This window comes from Dipodomys spectabilis, unplaced genomic scaffold, assembly GCF_019054845.1.
Source record: "Dipodomys spectabilis isolate Male_0828 unplaced genomic scaffold, ASM1905484v1 ptg000024l, whole genome shotgun sequence".
In the NCBI taxonomy this organism is placed as follows: domain Eukaryota; kingdom Metazoa; phylum Chordata; class Mammalia; order Rodentia; family Heteromyidae; genus Dipodomys; species Dipodomys spectabilis.
In genome coordinates, this window is record NW_024870701.1 from 3,322,900 (window position 1) to 3,349,600 (window position 26,701).

The 26,701-nt window shown below is 37.2% G+C and overlaps 1 protein-coding gene across 1 annotated transcript in view; it reads right to left on the reverse strand.

Moving 5' to 3' along the window:
- The window catches only part of Rock1 (Rho associated coiled-coil containing protein kinase 1), a 119,743-nt gene that overhangs the window by 26,329 nt on the left and 66,713 nt on the right, over positions 1–26,701 (reverse strand). Inside the window, exons 13-21 of the mRNA XM_042674974.1 lie at positions 25,969–26,017; positions 20,314–20,449; positions 18,444–18,535; positions 18,099–18,345; positions 13,327–13,433; positions 11,039–11,189; positions 5,863–6,023; positions 3,186–3,370; positions 1,055–1,124 (exon numbers count right to left, since the gene is read on the reverse strand). Coding sequence (XP_042530908.1) covers positions 1,055–1,124; positions 3,186–3,370; positions 5,863–6,023; positions 11,039–11,189; positions 13,327–13,433; positions 18,099–18,345; positions 18,444–18,535; positions 20,314–20,449; positions 25,969–26,017 — 1,198 coding nt within the window. The remainder of the gene's footprint in view (positions 1–1,054; positions 1,125–3,185; positions 3,371–5,862; positions 6,024–11,038; positions 11,190–13,326; positions 13,434–18,098; positions 18,346–18,443; positions 18,536–20,313; positions 20,450–25,968; positions 26,018–26,701) is intronic.

Genomic DNA, 26,701 nt, shown 5'->3' on the forward strand with positions numbered 1-26,701 from the left:
AGGGTGATATCTCATTCCCTCCCTCCCTCCCAGTGCTGGAGAGTGAATAATTTCAAAATACAATGCAATTATGTATGAAGACAGCATAAGAAACCATAATGAAAGCTGACTGGAGAATGTAGAGGAAGAGGAAGCAATAGAGGTTATTATAAATCAAACACATACACATCATCATTATATATCATAATGAAACTCCTTAGAACAACTAATACACACACATTAAAAAAGAATGTTAAGAAAGTACAGGAGGCTCATATTTGGGGGTGGACATCAGAGGAAAGGCTAATAAAGTGGGTGAATGAGGATGAATATAGTTTACATAGTTTTTTTCTGTGTATGTTTAGAATAATGAAAACAGTTAACATTGTCTTAAGGATGAGGAGTAAAGAGGGTAAAGGGTAGAAAGGGTGGGGTAGAGTTGACAAGGATACATTGTGTGGAAATGTCATAACGAAACTCCCTTGTAACTCTGGACCTAGGTGCTGTCCCCTCAGCACAAGGAGAGTGCTCTACCATTTGAGCCACAGGGCCACTTTCAGTTTTCTGGTGGTTAATTGGAGATAAGAGTCTCACTGACATTCCTTCCCGGGCTGGCTTTGAACCTTAATCCTCAGATCTCAGCCTCCTGAGTAGCTAGGATTACAGGCGCAAGCCACTGGTGCCCTGCTTAAAAAAATATTTTTAATAAGTCTTCTCTTGTGGACACAGGGTGACTTTATGTAGCCCAGGCTGATTTTGAACCCATCCTCCTCCTACTCAACCTGAGTGGTGAGATTACTGGAATGCACCACCATGCTTGGCCACAAAGTCTTATTTATAGCTCTTATTTGATGGAAAATCTGGAAAGCTTTGCACATTTATTGTTATATCTTTACAGTTTAAAATAGCTCCTAAACTCAGACTTATATATGGAATATCGTCAGATGATAAAAAGGATAAAACCTCTTCACAATCAATTAAGAAGCATCAGTTTGCAGAAAAGATGTAAACATCTTGTTTTGTTTTAAGGTAGATTTTTAAAATACTCTATATATTAAAAATCATTCCCACTTACTGAGAAATACTGTTCAGCTTCAAGTTGATCTTGTAGCTCCCGCATTTGTCCTTCATTTCCTCTGTATTGCCTTTAGATAAAAGAAAAAAAAATAAACAAATGTTCCAATTTATATTAGACTTCATATTGTTCTTAGTTTAAGTTGCTGGAATAAAAAAAAAATCCTCACTAAAACAGTCTTAAAAAAACACTTCATTATATAGGTTACTTTAATTTGTCCAGGCCATATTGTCTTCTATTTACTCTATATAAATGATGCCAGACAAAGCAGGGGGAACTTTTTCTTTTTTGTGCAGATTCTAAGGCTTAAACTTAGGGTCTCGCACTCTTGTTTGGCTTTTTCACTCAGTGTTGGCACTCTACCACTCAAATCAAGCTACCACTTTTGGCTTTTTTCTAGTTAACTGGAGATACATTTCATGTATTTGCCTGCCCAGGCTGGCTTCAAACTGGGATCCTCAGATCTCAGCTTCCTGAGTAGCTAGGATACAAGCATGAGCCACCAGTACCTAGCTAAGGGAAAACTTTTCTAATGAAGGTCATTTTCAAGAGAACATTAATTGTGGTCCTATCCAAAATAATTAAAAAATTGAAGTAATATTTTGGTTATATTTTTGTAGGAAAAAAAGCATTCATTGAGATACATTTTAAATGTCTGTGTAGGAAGTAAACAAAAGCAGAAGTCATGGAAATATTTAAGTGCCAATTCAGATTATTTTTATTTTCTTGAGGCAGTATGTCATTGCGTAACCTAGATTGGCCTGGAACTTGCAATCCTACTTCTTGTCACGGAACTGCTGCAATTACATGTGTGTATCACATTGCCCAGCCTAATAATTCAATATTATGTATATATTATGTCCAATAGTACAAGTAGATATGGAAATTAATGATAATTGAAAAGAGCAACAAACTGACAAAAAGGAATACAAAGAGACAAAAACATGTATAGTATACATATAAACCTATATTGAAAATAGATTTTAACAGACAGAAACAATGCAACAGATTGCCATTAAAGATCATCTGAAGTTGCCAGGTTTTAATATTAAGATACTTGCAATGTACTAGTTATGTATTTTCAGTAAATAAGCCATGTGATGGATAAAAGTATTTAAAAAAGAAAAAAGATAGAATCTCACTATATAGCCCAGGCTAGGCTTGAATTGGTTCAGCCTAGGTTGAACCCAAACTCTCCATCTTCCTATTTCTACTTCCCAAATGCTGAGATTAAAGGTATGTGCCACTATGCCCAACTGGAAATTATAATGTTTTTTTTTTTTTGGGGGGGGGGGGGGAGGGTAAGAGGGAGCAACACTGCGGCTTGATGATTCAGGGCCCAGGTGCTGTCCCTTAGCTTTTTCTCTCAAGGCTGGCATTCACTTGAGCCATACATTCACTTCTGGCTTTTGTGCTGGTTAACTGGAAATAAGAATTTCATGGGGTTATCTGCCAAGGGTTGGCTTTGTGCCATTATTCTCAAAGCTCAGCCCCCTGTGTAGCTAGGATTATAGATGTGAGTGGCACTCGGCTTCATATTTCATTTTTGAAGTATGTCCTTATAAATTACGAAAGCAATATGGATACCTTGCTCTGGTCTTCAGTTTACATAAGCAGTGAGTGACAGAAAAAGAACACAGACACTGCACTCTGGGTTGAATAGAAGAAAGCACACACAAAAAAATCCCTAAAGGTTCATCATGTATACTAGTCTCCAAAATAAAGAAAATTTGGAAAATTTTTCTATGAAGACTGAATAGTCTTACAAAAAATATATTCTTAACTTTTATAACTGCAATCTGAAAAAATGTGACAGCTTTTAAGGATATGGAAATCTTACAAGAATACTGTTTTTCTATATAAATAGACTTACTGTAAAGACAGCAGCCTTTGACAATCTTTTTTTTTCTTCCTTTAAATACCTGTATTTTTAATTTAATGAGCCTGTCCTTTCAAAACATGAGGTCTGTTGCAAACTTTCTTTGAAGGAAACTCCTTTACCTTTAAATGCTTTTTTTCCTATCTCCTTTTCAAAACTCTGAGTACATAGTCTGAATGCACAAAATAGCAAGTACATAAGAATATTGAACACAAACACAAAAAAAATCACAAAGGTATTTTTAGAACTTACTTTGTAAGCTGAGCTAACTCAAATTCTAATAATCTCTTTGCTTCTAATAAAGTATTTATTTCCTGTTTCATCTGTTTTTCTAAACCTTTTAAATTGTCTGCCTCAAATGCTTGAGTCTTCAATTCATTTTGTAACAATAGTCGCTTATTTGACTCCTGCTCCAGTTGCAAGGTTAGATTCTTTACCTATAAATGAGAAAAATAATTGGCATCTTAAATCTCTCTAATAAGTTTATTAGACATTTGGAAGAATACTAATTAAATCTCAAGCTTATTATAATTCCATATACTAACAAAGAAGCTTAATGTTGTGAAGTCTCCACTGTAAGATTTACTATTAAGTTAAACTAATACCCAAATTTCAATGATCAGATCTTATAGGGGGAAAAAAAATCTGGTTTCATTCTATTCCAGGTAGCATGGAAATTTTGACACTTTGGGGGAAATATTCCGAAAGAGTTTTTAACTTTATAAATGTTTGTAAATTCTAGTCTATTCCTCTCCAAACCTTACAAAACAACTTACTTCAACTTAACAATTATTTATTAAGTATTAATTAGTTGTTGGCACTAATGAGTTAAAAATTCTCAAGGCGGTTTACAATGTTGTTGCTGTTCTATGCTGCTATAGTAACTTAAACTCAGGTTACTGCCCTCTTTCTGGGCTTTTTCATTCATGGCTGGTATACTACAACTTGAGCTATTCCTCCAGTTCAGCATTTTGCTAGTTATTTGTACATAAAGGCACTTGGACTTTTCTATTTAAGCTGGTTTTGAACCCTAATACTCAGATCAGAGTCTCTCAATAGTATTACAAATTGGAGATACTGGCACCCAGCTTACAAGAAGTTTTATGGTCTTTCTGTGCTCCTCTAGACCTATGTTTGGACATTTTCTAGAATGTGATCGTATTATTCAGATCAAACTTCTTCACCTTACTTCTTGCACATACTAGGCCTGTCTTTTCCATTTTCTCTGGAGGTTTCTGTCTACAGTACATTCCAACTTAATGAGTAAACCTGGTCCCCAAGTATCTTCCATGATGACTCATCTTTTTTTTTTTTTATTGTGAAAATACTGTACAGAGGGGTTACAATTACATGGGCAAGATAATGAGTACATTTCTTATCAAGCATTGTAGCGTCCTCCTTACAATGACTCATCTTTTTAAATTTTTTCATTATTGTTTTTAGGGAGAAGGGAAGAGTATTGAGAGGTTTGAACTCAGGAGGGCTTGCATTCCACTACTTTTAGCAATACCTCCAGCTCTTTCTGTTCTGGTTATTTTTTAGAAGGGTCTCAGTTTTTGCTCAGACTATCCTGCTGTAGTTATGAGAACTGCTGAGCACACACTCTGCTTTTCTTGTTGAGATGGGCCTTTATGTGTTCGTTTTGTTATTTGGTTTTTGTCCTGGCTAGCCAGGAACCATGATCATCCCAATTTCAGCTTCTTGAGTAGCTAGGATTAACTTCTGGTTCTCATGTATCTTCTGACTTGCTCAATATTTAGTATTTTTTTGGGGGGGAGGGAAATCCGGTCATGGGGCCTGAACTCTGGGCCTGGGCGCTGTCCCTCAGCTCTTCAGCTCAAGGCTAGCACTATACTACTTGAGTCACAGCACCACTTCGGCTTTTTTCTTTTTGCTTATGTGGTGCTGAGGAATCGAACCCAGGGCCTCAAGCATTCAAGGCAAGCGCTCTACCACTGAGCCACCTTCCCAGCCTTCAATATTAGTATTTTATCTATACTGTTTGCTGTACCAAGTCAAGCCTTACAAAGATTTTTCTATTTACAAATAATTTCTAAAGTAAATATAGTACCTACCAAAATATAATGTATTTTTATCTCTTTTTATCAAGCTAATCAGTTAAGAGTATAGTTTAACTTTTTGCTTTTGGTCGATTATGGGGTCTGAACTCTGGGCCTGGGCGCTGTCCCTCAGCTCTTCAGCTCAAGGCTAGAGCTCTACCACTTGAGCCACAGCACCACTTCTGGTTTTTTTCTTTTTGCTTATGTGGTGCTGAGGAATCAAACCTCATGTATGCAAGGCAAGCACTCTATCACTGAGCCATCTTCCCTATAGTTTAAAATTTTAAGAAAATCTATAGCAATTTCTTTGGTGTAACAGGATAGTTTATAAAAAATTGTTTTTCAAACCGGGCACCGGTGGCTCACACCTGTAATCCTAGTTACTCAGGCGGCTGAGATCTGAGGATGGCAGTTCAAAGCCAGCCCGGGCAGGAAAGTCCGTGAGACTTTTAGCTCCAATAAACCACTAGAAAACTGGAAGTGGCACTGTGGCTCAATGGGTAGAGTGCTCACCTTGAGCTGAAAAGCACAAGGACGGTGCCCAAGCCCAGAGTTCAAGCCCCACAACGGACAAAAAAAAAATTTTTTTTTCAGTAGATGGTCAGTTTCTCTGTGGAGGAACTCTGATGTTTCAATGAAGTTGCATCTGTTGTCATCATAAAAAATGAAACAGATCCTATGGAATGAATGTGAATTAACTATTTGAAAGGAAAATTCTAAGTCCCAGGATGACCACATAGGAGTAAACACAGATATAGTTGGTGTTTCACTCAAATCATTTCTATGGTGTTTAAATTATACATAATGACTTTATAATTTATGACTTTTTCTTTTAATGAACTAAAAAAAAAAATTCCTATATTGCTTACTTCATCCTCCATCCTTTCCTTATTTTCAGTCAAATGCTCCAGTTTCTGTTGAGATTGTTTCAGATCAACATCTAGCATGGAACATTGTTTCTCAGTCTGAACAACTCTATTTTCAGCCTTCTCTCGAGCTTCTCTTTCTTCCTTTAGCTTTTTTTCCATTTCTGTAACAGAAAAAATGTATTTGAAGAGTTAATACCTTCACTTTACATAGTCTAAATTATTTTTAAATGTTTGCATTATTTTTATATTGGTTTTTTTTTTTTTTTTTTTTTTTATTGTAAAGCTACTATACAGAGGGTCACAGTTACATGAGTGAGGTTATGAGTACACTTCCTCTTGAACATTGTTACCCCCTCCATTGTTTTCCCCCTACCATCCCCTCCCTCCCTCCCTTCCCCGAGGTTCTTTTTTTTTTTTTTTTTTGATTGTGATTAAATGATTACATAATTTCAAAGTCACAAGTTCATTCTAACTTCCCTGGAGCAAATTGTCTACCACAGTCTGTAATATATAACAGTGTTCACATGTTATATACCATATTTGTGATCAGCAGCATGAGGATATTTAGTAGTGGTTCAACCAGATGAGCGGGAGTTCTTTGTTTCTTAAGTCCTGTTAGTTTTGTCGTATCACTAACCTTTTGGATTTAGCATCCACTTATGAGGGAGACCATGTACCGTTTGTCTCTTCGTTCTTGGCTTACCTCGCTCAACATGATTCCTTCTAGCTCCATCCATTTCCCTGCAAATGCCATTATTTTGTCATTTCTAATGGCTGCATAATATTCCATTGTGTATAGATACCACAATTTTTGGATCCATTCATCTGTGGTGGGGCACCTAGGTTGTTTCCATATCCTAGCTATTGCGAACAGTGCTGCAATAAACATGGAGGTGCACGTGTCCTTGTATATTGGTTCCTGTTGTTCAGGGTAGATGCCTAGAAGTGGTATGACTGGGTCGTAAGGGAGGTCAATCTTTAGCTTTCTAAGGACCCTCCAGACTGCTTTCCAAAGTGGTTGTATAAGTGTACATTCCCACCAGCAGTGTAATAGGGTTCCTCTTTCTCCACATCCCCTCCAGCATTTGTCGTTGGCTGATTTGTGGATGTGGGACATTCTGACTGGGGTAAGGTGGTATCTCAGGGTTGTCTTTATTTGCATTTCCTTCACCACCAGGGATGATGAACATTTCCTCATGTGTTTCTTTGCCATTTTTATTTCTTCATTTGAGAAGTCCCTCTTTAGTTCCCTTGCCCATTTAGTAATTGGTTTGTTAGGTTTGGGAGGGATTAGTTTCTTGAGTTCCCTGTATATACAGGATGTTAACCCCTTGTCTGATATATTGCTGGTAAATATTTTTTCCCAATTAGTTGGTTGTCTTTCTAGCTTAGTTGCGATAGATTTAGCTGTGCAGAAGCTTTTTATTTTAAGGTAGTCCCATTTGTCGAGTCTCTCTCCAACTTGTTGTGACCCTGGGACTCTGTTCAGGAAGTTCCTTCCTGTGCCTATTAGTTCAAGTGTCTCTCCTACTCTGTCCTGCAGTAGTTTCAGAGATTCAGGTTTAATGTTAAGGTCTTTAATCCATTTTGAGTTGATGTTGGTGCATGGTGATAGGCTGGGGTCCACTTTTAGTTTTCTGCATGTGGCTGCCCAGTTTTCCCAGCACCAGCGGTTGAAGAGGCTGTGTTTCTTCCATTGTATGTCTTTGGCTCCTTTGTCGAATATCAGCTGGCTGTAGGCCTGTGGATTTATATCTGGATCTTCTATTCTGTTCCATTGGTCTTCGGGTCTGTTTTTGTGCCAGTACCATGCTGTCTTTGTGATTATAGCTCTGTAGTAGAGTTTGAAGTTCGGCATGGATAGCCCTCCCATATTGTCTTTATCCCCTAGAATTGTTTTGGCTATTCTAGGTCTTTTGTTGTTCCATATAAATTTTTGGACTGTTTTCTGTATTTCAGTGATGTACGTCATTGGGATTTTAATAGGAATTGCATTGAATTTGTATATTAATTTTGGAAGTATCACCATCTTTACTATATTAAGTCGGCCTATCCAGGAGCATGGGAGGTCTTTCCATTTCCTAGTGTCTTCTGCAATTTCTTTCTTTAACTTTTTATAGTTCTCATTAAATAGTTCTTTTACATCTTTGGTTAGGTTAATTCCTAAATATTTTATTTTTTGGGAGGTTATTGTGAATGGGGTTGCTCCCTTTATTTCCCTCTCTTCCTGTGCGTTATCAGTGTATAGGAAGGCAACTGATTTTTGTGGGTTTATTTTGTATCCTGCTATTTTGCCGAAGTGACTTATGATTTCTAAAAGTTTGGGGATGGAGTTTTTGGGATCGTGGAGGTATAGTATCATGTCGTCTGCAAAAAGGGATAGTTTCACTTCTTCTTTCCCTATGCGGATCCCTTTAATGTCTTTTTCTTGCCTTATTGCCCTGGCTAAGGGTTCTAGGACTATGTTGAAGAGGAGTGGAGACAGTGGACATCCTTGCCTTGTTCCTGTTTTTAGGAGGATTGGTTGTAGCTTTTCCCCATTAAGTATAATATTGGCTATTGGTCTGTCATAAATGGCTTTTATTGTTTTTAGAAATGTTCCTTCTATTCCTATTTTCTCCAGAGCTTTTAGCATGAATGAATGTTGAATTTTATCAAAGGCCTTTTCTGCATCTGTGGCGATAATCATGTGATTCTTGACCTTGGCTCTGTTGATATGCTGGATTACATTTATTGACTTACGTATGTTAAACCATCCCTGTGTCTCTGGGATGAAGCCTACCTGATCATAGTGTATTATTTTTTTTATGTGTTTCTGGATTCTGTTAGCTAGAATCTTGTTAAGGATCTTTGCATCTGTGTTCATCAAGGAGATTGGTTATATTGGTTTTTTAATAGAGCTATTATAAGTTTTAAGGTTATTTGAATTATTTGTATGGTTGGGGCTGGGAAGTTGGCTTAGTGGTAGAGTGCTTGCCTTGCATGCCTGAGGCCCTGGGTTCGATTCCTCAGTACCACATAAGCAAAAAGAAAAAAGCAGGAAGTGGTGCTGTGGCTCAAGCGGTAGAGCGCTAGCCTTGAGCTGAAGAGCTGAGGGACAGCGCCCAGGCCCAGAGTGCAGGCCCCATAACCGGACCCCCCCAAAAAAGAGAAAGAATCTCTAAAAGTTATAAAATGTAATATAGAAATAATACCTCATCTAATATATCTTATATATAATGTATAATACATATATATATACATTATCTACATTATCTAATACCCAGTTATTCAGTAACTTTTCCAGCCCAGAAAATGAAAGGCATATCATGAAAAAGACAGTAGAGTAACAAGAATAAAATTGGAGGTATATCAGGTTAAAGTAGAAAAGGATACATGGGCTTATAAATCTATACCTTACATCATCCTGTAAGTTTCCAGAGGCTTACAGTTAGGAAAGAACCTAATATATGTAACTCAGATGAACTCCACAGTATTGTAGCACCTGTTTTAATTATTAACAGAAGATAGTTTATACTGAAGTGCCTATTTTGTGTTTGTGTGTGAGGGTGTATTTATGTACATATGTATGTATGTGTATGTTTGTGTATGGCAGTCCTGGGATTTGAACTTAGGGCCTGGGCACTGTTCCTGAGCTTTTTCTCTTAAGACTAGTGCTCTACCACATGGTAAGAGTCTCTTGGACTGTCCTGCCTGAGATGGCTTCAAACCATGATCCTAAAATTGCAATATCCTGAGTAGTTAAGATTACAGGCACAAGCCACCAGTGTCAGGCTAATTTATCACAACTCTTGTCCTTAGTTATCTCTACTTATTTCCATTGATACTACAAACAGTATACAGTCTATAGTGCTATAATTCTCTTTTACCCCTATTACCACTTTTAAAAGGATTCTCCAGATGTAATCTTTTTTTTTTTTCTGCCTGTCCTGGGACTTGAACTCAGGACCTGGGTGCTGTCCCTGAGCTTCTTCATGGTCAAGGGTAGTGCTCTACCACTTGAGCCACAGTACCACTACCAGCTTTGAGCCACAGTACCACTACCAGCTTTTTTGGAGTTTATTGGAGATAAAAGTCTCATGGGGACTTTTCTGCCCAGGCTGGCTTTGAACCACAATCCTCAGATCTCAGACTCCTGAACAGTTAGGATTACAGGTGTGAGCCACTAGTGCCTGGCCAAGAGTAATTTTTTTTTCTTTTTTATTTTTTTTATTGTGAAAATACTGTACAGAGGGGTTACAATTACATGAGCAAGGTAATGAGTACATTTCTTATCAAGCATTGTTGCCTCTTCCTTTGTTTCCTCTTACCATACCTTCTCATCTCTCCCACCCCACCTCCGGCCCTGCGCCAAAGTTGTTGTTTAAATAGGGATACAGGTGGACCTATCGCAACAATGAGATGTACAAGACGTTATGTTGAAAAAAGAGTAATCTTTTAAAACCATTAATTACACCCACCAAAGTACTACTTGAAAAATGAAAGAAGAAAAAAAAAAAGGTAGGTTGGGAACTTTTTGAACTGAGCTACCACTGTGCTTGAAGCGTAATACAGTGAATACAGGGGAATAGAAAAACTGCAACTACAAAGCAAAAAAGCAAATAAATTAGTAACAAGGCCCAGACTGGATCAGGAAGAAAATCAAAGAAAGGACTGAAAACCTGGGAGAAAAGAGGAATTCCACTATCTTTTATGGAGACAGGGTCCCCCCAAGATGGCCGTTAACTATCTTCCTAACATTCCAACAAGATTCAACTGTTGGGGCTGGGAAGGTGGCTCAGTGGTAGAGCGCTTGCCTTGCATGCCTGAGGCCCTGAGTTCGATTCCTCAGCATCACATAAGCAAAAAGAAAAAAGCCAGAAGTGGTGCTGTGGCTCAAGTGGTAGAGCGCTAGCCTTGAGCTGAAGAGCTGAGGGACAGTGCCCAAGCCCAGAGTTCAGGCCCCACGACCGGACCCAAAAAAAAAAAAAAAAAAAGATTCAACTGTTATAAAATAGGTTAGTGGAATAAGGGAATTAGAAGGAAACTCTGTGATTTAAAGAAGAATGGAAGCATAGCCCCTAAAAAAGGGCATATTTTCCTAACATAATTTATATTTTCTATTATAAAATTAAGTTCGAGTCATAACCAAATGTAGCCATTATTTAAAATTGATATTGTAGAAAGTGACACTTACCACACATGGCAACAGATTTTGCTTCTTCAATAGACTGATGTTTGTCAGTTAAACGAGCTTTGGTAACCTTGTGTTCATTTACTTCTTGTTCTAACCGTTGTTGTAATGATTTAAGCTTATAATTTAACTCTATCTCTAAATTATTCTTTTCCTATAAAATTGAAATGACAGTCATGTAATAAACTGTTATAAGCACATGATTAAATCTCACACTTTTAATATCTCACAAGATAGTTATTTTTATAATGATAAACACATATCCAAAAGCAAAATATACTTTTTCTTTATGCCCCTCCCCCCACCATCTGAACAATTAACTATGACAGGCATAGAGCACATTGCATTGTGATTATTTTCTGGACCATCACAGTTTACTTTTTTTTTTTTGGGTCCAGTCGTGGGGTCTGAACTCTGGGCCTGGGCGCTGTCCCTCAGCTCTTCAGCTCAAGGCTAGCGCTCTACCACTTGAGCCACAGCACCACTTCTGGTTTTTTTCTTTTTGCTTATGTGGTGCTGAGGAATCGAACCCAGGGCTTCAGGCATGCAAGGCAAGCGCTCTACCACTGAGCCACCTTCCTAGCCCCCACAGTTTACTTTTTAACTTTTGCTACTATTTTTAAAAAAAATATTAAATTTTATCTTATTTGTGTTTATAGTCACATTTTTTCATTTTACACATTTATTTTTATGTGAGGAAAAAGGAGTACTTATACACTACAGTGGAAATGTTAATTAGTGTAGCAGCTATGGAAAGTTAATTGGAGATTCCTTAAAAAAAAACTAAAAATAGGGCTGGGAAGGTGGCTCAGTGGTAGAGTGCTTGTCTTGCATGCATGAGGCCTTGGGTTCGATTCCTCAGCACCACGTAAGCAAAAAGAAAAAAACCGGAAGTGGCGCTGTGGCTCAAGTGGTAGAGCGCTAGCCTTAAGCTGAAGAGCTGAGGGATAGTGCCCAGGCCCAGAATTCAGGCCCCACTACCGGACCCAAAACAAAAAACAAAAAAAACTAAAAATAGAACTGGGCACACTTGAGTGTGCTCACACTTGCAATTCTAGCTATTCAGGGGATAGAGTGTTTCATTTAGAGGACAGCCCAAGCAAGTCTGTGAGACTTGTCTCCAAAAATAATCAGGGCATATTAGAAGTAATATACAATAGTATAACAGACATTTGCACACTTATGCTTACTATAACACTATTAATAACAGCCAAGCTATAGAATCAGATCAGATGCTATAAGAATCTATGCATAGATTCTAGATTTCTTTATGCACTCTAATAAATGCTGAAAGAAAATGTGGTATATATAAACAGTGCAGTATTATTCAACCACGAAGAATGAAATTATGGCAATTGTAGGTAAATGGATAGAATTGGAGATCATCATGTTAAGCACAGTAAGAGAGGTTCAGAAGGACAAAGATCATGTAGTTCTTTTCCATATGAGGGATCTAAACCTAATATATATATATATATGTGTGTGTGTGTATATATATACATATATATATATATATATGAGATCTGCAAAGTATGTACCAAATCCTTTCCTTAACAAAGTATATAATAAAGTATTCCCAATGGAATTTTGATTAAGAAAAATCTAGGGGCTGGGAAGGTGGCTCAGTGGTAGAGCGTTTGCCTTGCATACCTGAGGCCCTGGGTTCAATTCCTCAGCACCACATAAGCAAAAAAAAAAAAAAAAAAAAAAAAAAAGAAAAATCTAAATACAGGGGCTGGGAAAGTGGCTCAGGCGTTTGCCTTGCATGCTTGAGGCCCTGGGTTCGATTCCTCAGCACCACATAAGCAAAAAAGAAAAAATCCGGAAGTGGTGCTGTAACTCAAGCGGTAGAGCGCTAGCCTTGAGTTGAAGAGCTGAGGGACAGCGCCCAGGCCCTGAGTTCAGGCCCCACGACCAGAAAAAAAAAAAAGAAACTTTAAAAATAAAAAAAGAAAAAAAAAAAGAAAAATCTAAATACAAAGAGCAATCACTTGTCCTTTCTATTTTGCTAAATAATCTTATCCATATACAAAGGAAGTAGAAAGAAACTTTATGAAAATTTCTTTACAACCACAGTAATTTGTGATGATTTGTAAACATTACATATCCAATGCTTTTGAGTACTAACAAAAATACACAAAGAGGGTTTTAAAATAAGACGTCCTCAACCAAACATAAGAACTTTTAGAAATGTAATTATATGACAAAGAATGAATGTCACTGTACAAAACCACCTTGTAGTCTTTAATAACCTCTAAGTATCATCCCAAATGGCAAGTGAAGTCAAGTACCTTTTCTGAGTAATTAAGCATATCTTGAGCCTCTTTTCTTTCTTCTTCCACTCTTTCAAGATTGTGTTTGAGATGCTTCACCTCCTCTTGTAAAGATGTAATTCGAGCTAGCAAGTGAGAAAAATTAAACCAATTACCACTAACAGAGAATTTTTTTTGGTGGTGTTGGTCGTGGGTCTGGGTGCTGTCCCTGAGCTCTTCAGCTCAAGGCAAGAGCTCTACCATCCATCTAAGCCACTAAAAAAGAGTTCTTTCTGTTCAGAATTTTGAAGATTAAAAATATTAATTTTCTTGATGAAATAGTTTCTTAAAGAGTTTTCCTAGTAGTATAGAGAGTAAACATAATATTAAATGATAAAATTATCAGTAGTAGTAGCTCCTACCTAAAATACTAGCTACTCAGGAGGCTGAGATCTAAGGACTATGATTCAAAGCCAGAAAACAAAAACAAAAAAAAGAGAGAAAGATTAAATTAAAAGCCTACAATATTGTGAAATACCCAAAAAATATTCAAAACAAAGTAAAAATGCATAATAAACTAAGCCTAAAAAAAAAAGTGAAACTCAGCTGGGCGCCAGTGGCTCAGGCCTATAATCCTACTAAGCAGGCTGAGATTTGAGGATCATGGTTCAAAGCCAGACTGGGCAGGAAAGGTTTTTTTTTTTTTTTTGGTCGGTCATGGGGCTTGAACTCTGGGCTTGGGCGCTGTCCCTCAGCTCTTCAGCTCAAGGCGAGCGCTCTACCACTTGAGCTACAGCGCCACTTCCAGTTTTCTGGTGGTTTATTGGAGATAGGAGTCTCACGGTCTCTCCTGCCCGGGCTGGCTTTGAACCGCGATCCTCAGATCTCAGCCTCCTGAGTAGCTAGGATTACAGGCGTGAGCCACCAGCGCCTGGCTGGGCAGGAAAGCTTTATCTCTAACCACTAGAAAACTGAAAGTGGCACTGTGGCTCATGTGGTAGAGCACGTACCTTGGGCTGAAGAGCTGAGGGACAGCTCCCAGGCCCAGAGTTCAAGCCCCACAAATGACCAAAAAAAAGGTGAAACGCTATACAAGAGTCTCTGATTGTAGTACAGTAAACTAGAAATTACAAAAAAAATTCTAACCTTTGTCCATTAAAATTGCCCAACCCAGTAGTAATTACTAACATACCATCTTAAGTGATAGTCCTTGAAAGTCATATGCCATTAAGTATACTACAGTCTCTTGGAAAATGGGTTCTTTAGGACAGAAAGTAATCCTGAAAAAATCTATAAATGACAAAAAAGCAAGGATACTATCCAAGACTACTTTGGGTATTAACTCTACTTGAAGATATTCCCATACGTATATTTAAATTCATGAGCCCATAAATACATTTTAAAAATTCACTGGTCATTTTTTGGAAGATGCTATGGAAATTGGTATATTTCTATTCTGAAAAAGATTTTGTTGTTGTTGTTCATGGGGCCTGGGCGCTTAAAGCTAGCACTCTCCTACTTGAGCTACAGCACCACTTTGTTTTCTGGTGGTTTACTGGAGATAAGACTTTCCTGCCCCGGCTGGCTTTGGCTTTGCTTTGGCTTTGAATCGCTATCCTCAAATCTCAGCTTCCTGAGTAGCTAGGATTACAGGCGTGAGCCACTGGTGTCCAGCCAGCTCAAGGCCTCCAGCTCAATCCCTAATATCAAGAATCACTAGTACAAAAAAACTAAAAAGTCCTATTTTTAAGAAATACATTTATTACAAATTAAACAATGTGATATCTGAGGTTTGCTTCAAAAGACTTCACTGTCAGAAGATTTTAAGGGTGGGAAGGATGGAAATAAAATAACTCAAGACTGGCTATTAGATGATGATTGAAGTGGAATGATGAGCCCATAAAGGAACATTGTGGTATTTGAAATTTTCTCAAAAAGTTAGAAGAGAAAATAATCAAACAATACTATAGGTTTTCTTAATAAAACTTAAAATTTGACATTTAAAAAATTTATCATTTTTCATTTTAATCTGATGAATCCATAGATAAACTTACTAAAATTTTTATTCTTCTATGACATTTCGATTTGTGTCCACTCTCTTTCATTAAGCTTCTGTGGCCTGAACTTTTGCAATGGCAGACTCAATTGTTAAGACTAGACCAATACTGGCAAATATACGGCCTAGCTTGTTTCTGTAATAACCTGAAGCTAAGAATGTTACTCTTTTTTCTTGTTTTGAATAGATATAAAAAGTTAGAAACACACAAGAGAGATCTTATATGGTCCACTGCACCTAGGATATTTCTTATCCAATTATACTTGGGAACTTTGCCTTTATACAAAGAAGTTTCTGCCCACTTATGCATATGGAGTACATTAAATCAAATGGGCCAGAAGCCCATAATTCTAAACTAGAAGACATTTACACTTAAGGAACACGGAAGTTCTATGGACATTAAAAAATTAATGTAAGTGGTGCTGTAGCTCAAGTGGTAGAGTACTCGCCTTGAGCTGAAGAGCTGAAGGACAGTGCCCAGGCCCAGAGTTCAAGCCCCGCGACCGACAAAAAAAAAAAAAAATTAATGTAAAACTTATAGTATTATAAGGATAAATGCAGGGGCTGGGAAGGTGGCTCAGTGGTAGAGCGCTTGCCTTGCATGCTCGAGGCCCTGGGTTCGACTCCTCAGCACTACATAAGCAAAAAGAAAAAAGCCGGAAGTGGCGCTGTGGCTCAAGTGGTAGAGCGCTAGCCTTGAGCTGAAGAGCTGAGGGACAGTGCCCAGGCCCAGAGTTCAGGCCCCACTACCGGCCCCCCCCCCCCAAAAAGGACAAATGCATTGTTGCACATATATTGATATTTAGAAGTTGTACATTTAAATTTGAAACTAAACAAAAGAGGCATGAAAACAATGAAATATGCTCATGCTATGAATTTTTCTTAACTTCCACCAATATCTAAAAATTACATTCAGTTAGAAACTAGATCATGGGACACTGGAGGCTCACGCCTATAATCTTAACTACTTAGGAGGCTGAGATCTGAGGCCGGGGCAGGAAAGTCTGTGACACTCTGATATAACCAATAAAATATCAAAAAGCCAGAAGTGGAGCTCTGGCTCAAGTGGTAGAGTGCTAGCCCAGGCCCTGAGCATAAGCCCCAGAACTGGCACACACTCATGCATGCATGCACGCATACAAACTGCTCCTGATTAGTGCACAGATGATGGCCACTATGTTGAATGAAGCTCCCTAAAGCTAGTTCACAGAAAATAAACTTGAAAAAGAATTTAAGAATTGAGTATCTAGAGATAACCCGGACTGAAATTTAAACTTCCTTGGTTTATAGATACAAAAGAGAGACTTTCAAATGACTACTATCCTGTGCAAAAAGGCCTAGAAAATTTTGATTTAAGGAAGTATAAAGCTTTCCTAATATATTAAAAAAAAGTTACTTCCTTCTTTTTATTTAGATCTATTTTAAGTCTGTTCCCTAAGAAGACCATACAACACTCCTTAGCTATGAACCAATGAGACAGCCTAATATCTGTTTCCATAGTTACAAAATCTAGCCTTGACCTCTCTTCATAGAAATATGGCTAATCATCAAGCCCCATGAGACACAAACTATGTTCCAATCTGTAACTAAAGTTATACCAGACTCCCTGTTCACCCCTGCCAATTTTTCACTAAAATGTCTGTCTGGCAACTTCCACATGTATCTATGTTCCTAATATTAACAGAAAATAGAAAAATAGGTGAAGTCAGCCATCTTTTGAGAATAAACAATTCTATTGATAACTTTTTTCTTTTACTCACTGTTAATTATACTCAATCTTTTGTATCTTAGGTTCACAAAGACTGTTGATCTGGTATCGTTAATCTTATTTCTGCAATTGAGTTTCTATTTCTACCAAGAATGCACAAGGAATGTCCAGGATTTAAAAGTGATAATCCTCTTTGCCTGGATTATTCTCACTTTGAGTAACACTGTTTTAAATTAGGCACATTTTCAATTAGGTTCAATTAGGTTAACTTAGCTATAAAAATTGGAAAATACTGACATTACCTACCTCATAGGGGTACCTGTGAAAGAGTGCAGGAATTCCAATGTTATTTATGTATGTAGGAATTATTTTGAAAAGAGAAAGAATATTAACTATTTCTAGTTTTATCAAAGTAGTTTTCTTTAAGAGACCAATGTGATACCTCATATTATACATTGTTTAGTTGGCACATTTTATGTTTGTTAACAGAACTAAAAAACAAAAGAAGATGGCTGGAATGTAGCTCAGTAATAAGCCATCTGAGTTGCATGTAAGGCCCTGGATTCTACTGCAACACCACACATACATATGCATACATGCACAAAATACTAAAAAAATGCATAAAATAAAAAATAAAAGACAAATATTTATATGCTACCACTTGCATGAGCAATGTATAGTCAAATTTATAGGCTTTGAAGTAGAATAGTGGTTACTCCCAGGGCTAGGGAAGGGAAGAATGAAGCTATTATTTTATTGATACAGCTTTACTATGAGATGACAAAAAATTCTAAACATGGATAGTGCTTACAGCAGAATAACAATAATACAACTAAACTGTAGACTTATAAATGGTTCAGGTGAGATTTGGAGAATCACACACAATTCAAAGGCAGCCAAAGCAGAAAAGTCTATGAGACAAAAAGTGGTAGAGTACCAACTAAGCAAGCTCTAAGCTCTGTTTAAACCTTGTACTAAGGGGAATAAAAGGTACTTAAATGGAAATTTCTTGTTATCTGTATTTTACCTAATAAAAATAAGTATTACCTTGAAGGTCTCCAATCATCTCAGAATCATGACCTCTGTCTCTTCTTTCAGCTTCCAATACAGCTTGCAGCTGGTAGTAATCCTTGTCTATTTGTGACTTGGAATTCTCTAAAACTCTATTTCTTTCTTGCAATTCTCTATTCAGGGATTCCAGCTGACTAATTGATTTGCTCATCTCTGTATGACTCTTCCTTAATCTTACAGCTGTGTCTGATTCTGTTCTAAGTAAGTCATTGGCTTCTTCTAGCTATTAAAAAAGAACAAGAAAACAAAATTCTGATTCAAATACAATCACACTTATTTCAATTCTTACTTTTGAAAAGAAACCTCATTTGACAAACTTACCTGTTTTTGCAACTGTGTCAGCTTCTCATTAGCAAGCTGTGAATTTTGACTTACTTTCTTTAAGTCTTCCAACTGATCTTTTAATGTAGAAACTAGAAAATGGAAAAATAAGTATCAATAACATTTTTCATGAGAAAACTAGAAATCTCTTTTTTAAAACGGCACTTACTTTTAATCAGCTCAACTTACACCAATTCCAAATTCCATCTTTAGAAATTTTTTTCTTTTTTGGTTGGTCATAGGGCTTGAACTCAGGGCCTGGTACTGTCCCTGAACTTTTTTTGCTCAAGGCTAGTGCTCTACCACTTTGAGCCATAGTGCCAATTCCAGTTTTCAGGTGGTTAATTGGAGGTAAGAATCTCATGGATTTTCCTAACCAGGCTGACTCTGAACCATGATCCTCACATCTCAGCCTCCTGCACAGCTAGGATTACATGTATAAACCACCAGCACCCAGCTTAGAAGTACTTTTTAAATTAACCAAAAAGTACAGCAAATTTTTATAATTTATAGTGCAAAACAAATGTTTGCATTGTTATATTTCAAATTATTTTATTGTCTTAGTCAGGCCCATCTACTGGGATAATATTATAAGGTTTTCTTTCCTTTTTTAACTTTTATTGAGATGAGTTCTCTTTATGTTGCTCAGACTGATGACCAACTCTTGTCTCAGCCACACTTGTCTCAGTAATCTTGTCTTAGCCTCCTGTCTTAGCTCTGAAGTAGCTTTGTTATTTCTGTGCCAGTACTGTGGTTTGCTCTCAGGGTCTAGCACTCTTGCTGTGTTTTGTTTTGTTTTTTTCACTCAGGACTGGCTCTCTACCCTTGGAGCCACGTTTTTAATTCCTTTTATTTGTCTCTAAATAATACAATTACTTGAATAGTTTATTGTTTTAAAAGTGGTAAAAAAAATTAAAACATACTAAAGATAGACTAAAACTTCCGGGGCTGAGAAGGTGGCTCAGTGGTAGAGCGCTTGCCTTGCATGCCTGAGGCCCTGGGTTCGATTCCTCAGCACCACATAAGCAAAAAGAAAAAAGCCGGAAGTGGCGCTGTGGCTCAAGTGGTAGAGCGCTAGCCTTGAGCTGAGGGACAGCGCCCAGGCCCAGAGTTCAAGCCCAATGACCAGACCCAAAAAAAAAAAAAAAAAAAAGAATAAAACTTCCTCCTCCCACATAGATTCTTTTAATAGGCTCTTTCCTTTACCAACAACTATTACTAGTTTTTGTATTTCTTTCCCAATACTTTGTATCGATATCCTAATACAGAATCAAATTTATAAATATATGTTTTCACATGCATACTCATGTATGCATGCATGCTCATTTTAAACCTAAATGCTTTTTCCTTGTATAAAGGGCAGTCTTCTACAATGTAATATACAAAATTGTATTATGTCATCAATTACATTTACATTTTTTACACTTTTCACCATTTTAAGCATATAAATAACCTATGTATTCATCATATTGAATGTACACTATTATTTATAGAAAATGAAGCATAAGCAAAATCAAAGTGTAAAGATACCTAAGACACTAGCCTATGCCAATAAAATTAGCATTCCTGGGGATTAGGCATCAATATTCTTTAAAGTTCTCCAGGTCACTACAGCTGCACAAAATGGTTAACAGCACAATTGTAGCTAAACATGACTTAATACTGACATTGGAATGCCATTTATTTAACTAGTGACCTGGGCTTTGGGAGCTCACCAAGTGTATTAGGATTATGGCTTCATAAATTTGAATTTCAGTCAACTGTCTATCAGATATCTGGAAAATTGTGCTTTATAAAAATTCCAAAAGCTAGAATTACCTAAGCACTTGCCTATATATTTTAGCACTTTTCTAAATAAGTAACAACTTACCTTCATTTTCTACATTTCTTCTCTTCTCATTTTCCTGTTCAGCTTTTCTTTGGTATTCATTAATTTTATGTTGTAGCAACATTTTCTCCTTCTCAATTTGAGACACTGTAGTTTCTAAATTTCTTCTCTGATTTCCCTTAAGTTGCAATAACAAAAGTTATCATTGCAATTAGTACTACTTACCTATTTTTTTTTTTTGGTCGGTTGTGGGCCTGAACTCTGGGCCTGGGCACTGTCCCTCAGCTCTTCAGCTCAAGGTTAGCCCTTTACCACTTGAGCCACAGCCACTTCTGGCTTTTTCTGCTTATGTGGTGCTGAAGAATCTAACCCAGGGCCTCATGCATGCAAGGCAAGCACTCTACCACTGAGCCACCTTCCCAGCCCTGTACTACTTATCTATTTAAAGAGAGTACTTTGCTTTGAAAAACAAATACAGATGAGGGCTGGAGGTATAAGCTCTAGTAGCACAGAGTCCTGATTTCAAGCTCCAGTAGTGGCACCAAAAAACAAACAAAAAAACCCAAATCAAATGCAAATGGAAACTGAAAACTTTTTGGTTTTAAAACCAGTTAGTGGGGATTAGAAATAGAGCCTTGTTTGTGCTAATCATGTGCTGTGCCACTGAGCTGTACTTCTAGTCCTTTATTACATTTTTTAGTTTTTTTTAAATCTCTGGAGGAGTCCATACTAACAGCATGAAAGTTGACAATAAAACTGACTCTATACTAAAAAATAATAATAATAAAATAAAAGCACATCCTATCCTAGTAACTACTTAGGCAGGATGCTGGTGGCTTGTATCTGTAAACTGAGTTACCCAAAATGGAGGTTTGAAGCCAGCCTAGGCAGAAACAGTCCACAAGATTTTATCTCTTAAGTAGCTAGAAAAAAAAGCTGGACTGAAGTATAGCTCAAGTGGCAGAAAATCAGCTGTGAACAGAAAAGCAAGAGGAACCCAGTTCTAAACCAGCAGGAAAGTCTGTGAGATTCTTATCTCCAAAAAGTTGGAAAAAACTGTGGCTCAAGTGGCAGAGCACTAGCCTTGAGTACAAACATAGGGATAGCACACAAAAAGCTCAAAAGCTTGGGCTGGGAAGGTGGCTCAGTGGTAGAGCGCTTGCCTTGCATGCCTGAGGCCCTGGGTTCGATTCCTCAACACCACATAAGCAAACAGAAAAAAGCCAGAAGTGGTGCTGTGGCTCAAGTGGTAGAGTGCTAGCTTTGAGCTGAAGAGCTGAGGGACAGCGCCCAGGCCCAGAGTTCAGGCCCCGTGACCGGACCAAAAAAACAAACAAACAAAAAAGCTCAAAAGCTCAGGCCCTGAGTTCAAGCCCCAGGGCTGGCACAAAACAAAAAGAAAAAGAAAAGAATTTTGGTGTTTATATAGTTTATAGGTATATAAGGTAGTTTGTATTCATAAGTATAATCTGGAACTCTGGTGTAAGGCTACCATTAGCCTTACAAAATGAATGAGAATTGTTTTCAAATTTTTTTAAAAAAAAAACGTCTGATGTTATGTTTTCTTAAAACCTAGCAGAATTCTTTAGTGAAATTATTTGATAATGTAGGGTACAACTTTTTTTTTCAGTTTGTAATTCTGAGTGGACTTACTTTTCTTAATAACTATGTAGGGATACTGATATTATTTTACATTATATTCTTTCAAGGAATTAATCCATTTGATTCTTTCACAATTTGTGTTTAGAATTATTCATAATATGGGGCTGGGAAGGTGGCTCAGTGGTAGAGCGCTTGCCTTGCATGCCTGAGGCCCTGGGGTTTGACTCCTCAGCACCACATAAGCAAAAAGAAAAAAGCCGGAAGTGGCACTGTGGCTCAAGTGGAGCTGAAGAGCTGAGGGACAGCGCCCAGGCCCAGAGTTCAGGCCCCACAACTGGACCCCCCCCCAAAAAAAATTATTCATAATATTACCTTTAGGTCCTCTGATATTCTTATAATCTATAACAAGTCCAGATTCAGTTCAAAAACTTAGTGTCTCCTCTTTTTTCCCTTTTGTAAGTCTTGCTAGAGGATTTTAAGTTATATTAATCTTCCCCAAAACTAGATTTTTATTTCAGTGATTTTTTTACATTATTCTCAATTTCATTAATCTCTGCTGTTATCTTTATGTTGCCTTCCTTCTATTTGTTTTCTGTTTATTTCTTCTTTTGCTGGTTCATTACAATAGGAAATTTGATTGGCTATCTCTGCCCCTTTTGTTTTTTTGAGATAGGGTCTCCTTATATAGCTCAGGCTGACTGAACTTTCTATGTAGCCCAGACTGGTTTTGAACTCTTGATCTCTCTTCTTCCTAAGCCTCTCAGGAGCTAGGGTTAGAGGCATTAACCACCATGCTAATATAAGCACTTAATTGTACACGTTTTCCTTTTAGCATTATATTATCTGTGTCTCTAATGTTGATGTATTTTTAAAGCATTTTTTAAATGAACATATAGCAATTTTTAGAACATAAAAGCTTTGAAAATATAGTTAACATTCTAATGTACTTTTTCACTTTTGAGACTATTACTTTGATCTATGGGTTATTCAGAAGTATGTTTTTTGGTGTCTATGTGTTCTGTTTTCCTGTTAGTTTAATATCACTTTGGTCAGAAAATTTTAATTGTCTTAAATTTGTTTGCTTTATAGCTCTGGATATAGTCTATATTGAAAACATGCATATTCTACTGTTGTTGGAGAGCTTTTAAATGTTGAATAAATCCTGTCAGTAAACGGTGTTGCTGAATTCACACATATATTTGCAGATGTGTTTGGAGAAGTGTTACAGTCAGTAACAATCTGCAGATTTATCTTTCTTTTCAGCTTTTGTAGCTTTTTTTGGTCAAGACTGCCTATGTCTTTTGGTGAACTGGTCCTGTAGTCACTATGTAAACATACCTCTGCCTCTGGAAATTTTCTTTCACTCTATTTATTTGTTTTTATTTTTTATTTTATTTTTTTTTGGGTCCGGTCGTGGGGCCTGAACTCTGGGCCTGGGCGCTGTCCCTCAGCTCTTCAGCTCAAGGCTAGTGCTCTACCACTTGAGCCACAATGCCACTTCCGGCTTTTTTTTTTTTTTTGCTCATGTGGTACTGAGGAATTGAACCCAGGGCCTCAGGCATGCAAGGCAAGCGCTCTACCACTGAGCCACCTTCCCAGCCCCTCACTCTATTTATTTGATATGATTACTGCCATTGCTACTACTACTTTCTTTTCATGGCTTATATATGTTTTTTCTATCCTTTCAATTTGTCATATTTGAAGAGTTTCTTGTAGACAGTATACAAGTGTGGATTTTTTTTTTTAATGCACCGTTACAACTCCTTCTGACAGTATTTTTTTAAAATTTTTTGTGCCAGTACCAGGGATGGAACTTAGGGCCTTGCACTCTTGCTCAGGGCTGGTACATCTAGTCTGGCATTTTTGCTATGCTAGTTAATTAGAAATGGAGCATCACAGACTTTCTGCTTTGCCTGACTTCAAATTCCAATCTGTCAGGTCTCAGCCACCTGAGTAGCTAGGATTACAGATATGAGTTACTATCACTTGGCTGGTATTTTTATTTAATGTGGTTATTATTGTGTTAAGCCCTGCAGTTTTTCTATCTCAATAAAACCCTCCTCCTCCACCCTCCCATCCCCGTTTACAGGTGTCTGAAATATTTCCTCTACACATATAGAGAACTGTATCAAACAGCATTAAACTTTCTGCCTTTATGTGCTAATATACAAATATTAAAAAAAATCAAAAGTAGGCTGGGCGCCGGTGGCTCAAGCCTGTAATTCTAGCTACTAAGGAGGCTGAGATCTGAGGATCACAGTTTAAAGCCAGCCCCGGCAGGAAAGTTTGTAAGACTCTTATCTACAATAAATCACCATAAAACTGGAAATGGTGCTGTGGCTCAAGTGGTAGAATGCTAGCCTTGAGCTGAAGAGCTAAGGGACAGCACCCAAGCCCAGAGTTCAAACCCCACAACCAATCCCCTCCTCTCAAAAAAAAAAAAAATCAAAAGGAAAGTGTATATTTATCCTTATTTCATTTAGTTCTTTATAATAAAAAGTATTCCTTAAAGGCTTAAGAATAAAATACATGCTAAGACTAAGTATCTACTGACCAATGCTCAGCTAGAAAAATGTTACCAAAGTCTACACATGACTACTTGTATATTCAAAGCTACAAATGAAAGAAAATAAAGCACCAACAGATGCAAGAAAATCTTCAGACAACATGAAAACTATCTGCAACTAAATCTAATAATGATAAGGACAAGTAATAAGAGACTATAGAGTGTACTTTTCAAGGAAGTTTTCACATACACAACAGAAAGAAATTTACAAGATGACTGAGAGGAATGAAATTCATTAGATATAGGATACCAATGTCCAACTAATCTAATACTTATATTTCTTTAACAAAACGTTATAGGCAATCATGAAAAAGATCAATAGTTTAAAAATCAAAATATTTCTATTTGATTACATGATTACTAATGAGATAATGTTAATATTAATCCTTTTAAATTAGATTTCTCCCTTTCCCAATGTTTTTCTCTGACATAGTTGCAGATTCTTTTCTTTCCAATAATGGGGTTTGAATTTAAGGCTTGTGTTTGCTAGGCAGGCGCTCAATTACTTGAGCCATACTGGCAACCCTTTGACTTTATTTTTGAAATAGGCTTTCAAGCTTTTGCCTGGGCCAGAGTAGACTATAATTCTTTTTTTTTTTTTTGTCGGTCATGGGGCTTGAACTCTGGGCTTGGGCGCTGTCCCTCAGCTCTTCAGCTCAAGGCAAGTGCTCTACCACTTGAGCTACAGCGCCACTTCCGGTTTTCTGGTGGTTTATTGAAGATAGGAGTCTCACGGTCTTTCCTGCCCGGGCTGGCTTTGAACTGCGATCCTCAGATCTCAGCCTCCCTGAGTAACTAGGATTACAGGCGTGAGCCACCGGCGCCCAGCTGACTATAATTCTTTTTTTTTTTTTTTGTCGGTCGTGGGGCTTGAACTCTGGGCCTGGGCGTTGTCCCTAAGCTCTTCAGCTCAAGGCGAGCGCTCTACCACTTGAGCTACAGCGCCACTTCCGGTTTTCTGGTAGTTTATTGGAGATAGGAGTCTCACGGTCTCTCCTGCCCGGGCTGGCTTTGAACCGCGATCCTCAGATCTCAGCCTCCTGAGTAGCTAGGATTACAGGCGTGAGCCACCAGCGCCCGGCACAGCTGACTATAATTCTTATAATTCTTCTTATGCTTCCTGCTTAGATGGAATGACAAGCATACGCCACCATATCCAATTTAGTTCAGAAGAGACCTTGATTTGTCTGGCTTGGCATGGAGCCATAATCCCCTATATCGCTCTTTGGCTTCCTAAATAGCTCACCTTAACAGTAATGAATTACCAAACCCAAGCAAGATACAATTTGATTAATTTCTCCAAGTTTCCAACTATAAAGAACCAATGGAGTGAAATTTATATATACTAAAATTTCATTGTGGTCATAGAATAATATCTGAACCTGAAATATGAATGGTGAAATTTTTATCTTAACTCTCTGATTCTATCTAACATTTCAATAGAATCCAAATAAAATTTTCTCAGAAAGTAATCTGAAAGGGAAAAAAATATCTGAGTGAAAGTTTCATCTTATAAAACAAAGAAGTACCTCTTCATCCAATTCTTTCATTATCTTGTCTAGTTTTATGTTTGAAGTTCTGCAAAAACAAAAGCAATACAAAGAAAAACTGGGTTAAATAGGTATACCCCTCAATACACTAGATTTCTTAGTAATTTTTTGTGGCATGGACTTAGTCCATGTAAGGTTACAGCCTTTATTCTAAAGTTATATTTTTAAAGGCATAAAAAATACACAAAGAATAAAAGAAACCAGTTACACTAACATACAATTGTAACTTAAAAAAAACATGCATAATTCAGTAATATGTGTGCTTCTTTAGTGTTAAATCACATGGTCTAGTGACAGTAATTTCCAAGTAATGATGAACATAAATAGTATACAGAGAAATGTAAAACCTATATGAAAATATCTATGATTTCCATTGGTAACTTAAAAAAATCCTTACAGTTTTTTGCTTACTTGCTGTGTACTGTTGACTGAAATCAGGATTGAGTAAATGATGGATTTTAGTTCATTAGGAAAAATATTTGACTTTTTCTGACCCAAGTTTAAGGACCCCAGCTAAATAATTATCCAATTCCTTCATGCAATGTTTTCTAATATACAAAAATTTGGCATTTAACTTTCGATACAAAGGAAAGGTGGCACATACAAATAACTAAGGCACATGATCATTTAGCAATGTGAGAAAATTCTGAGATCAGCTGAAAGTGCATAAGTTATATCACAATTTGTTTTCTTTGGCTCAAATAATTCTGAC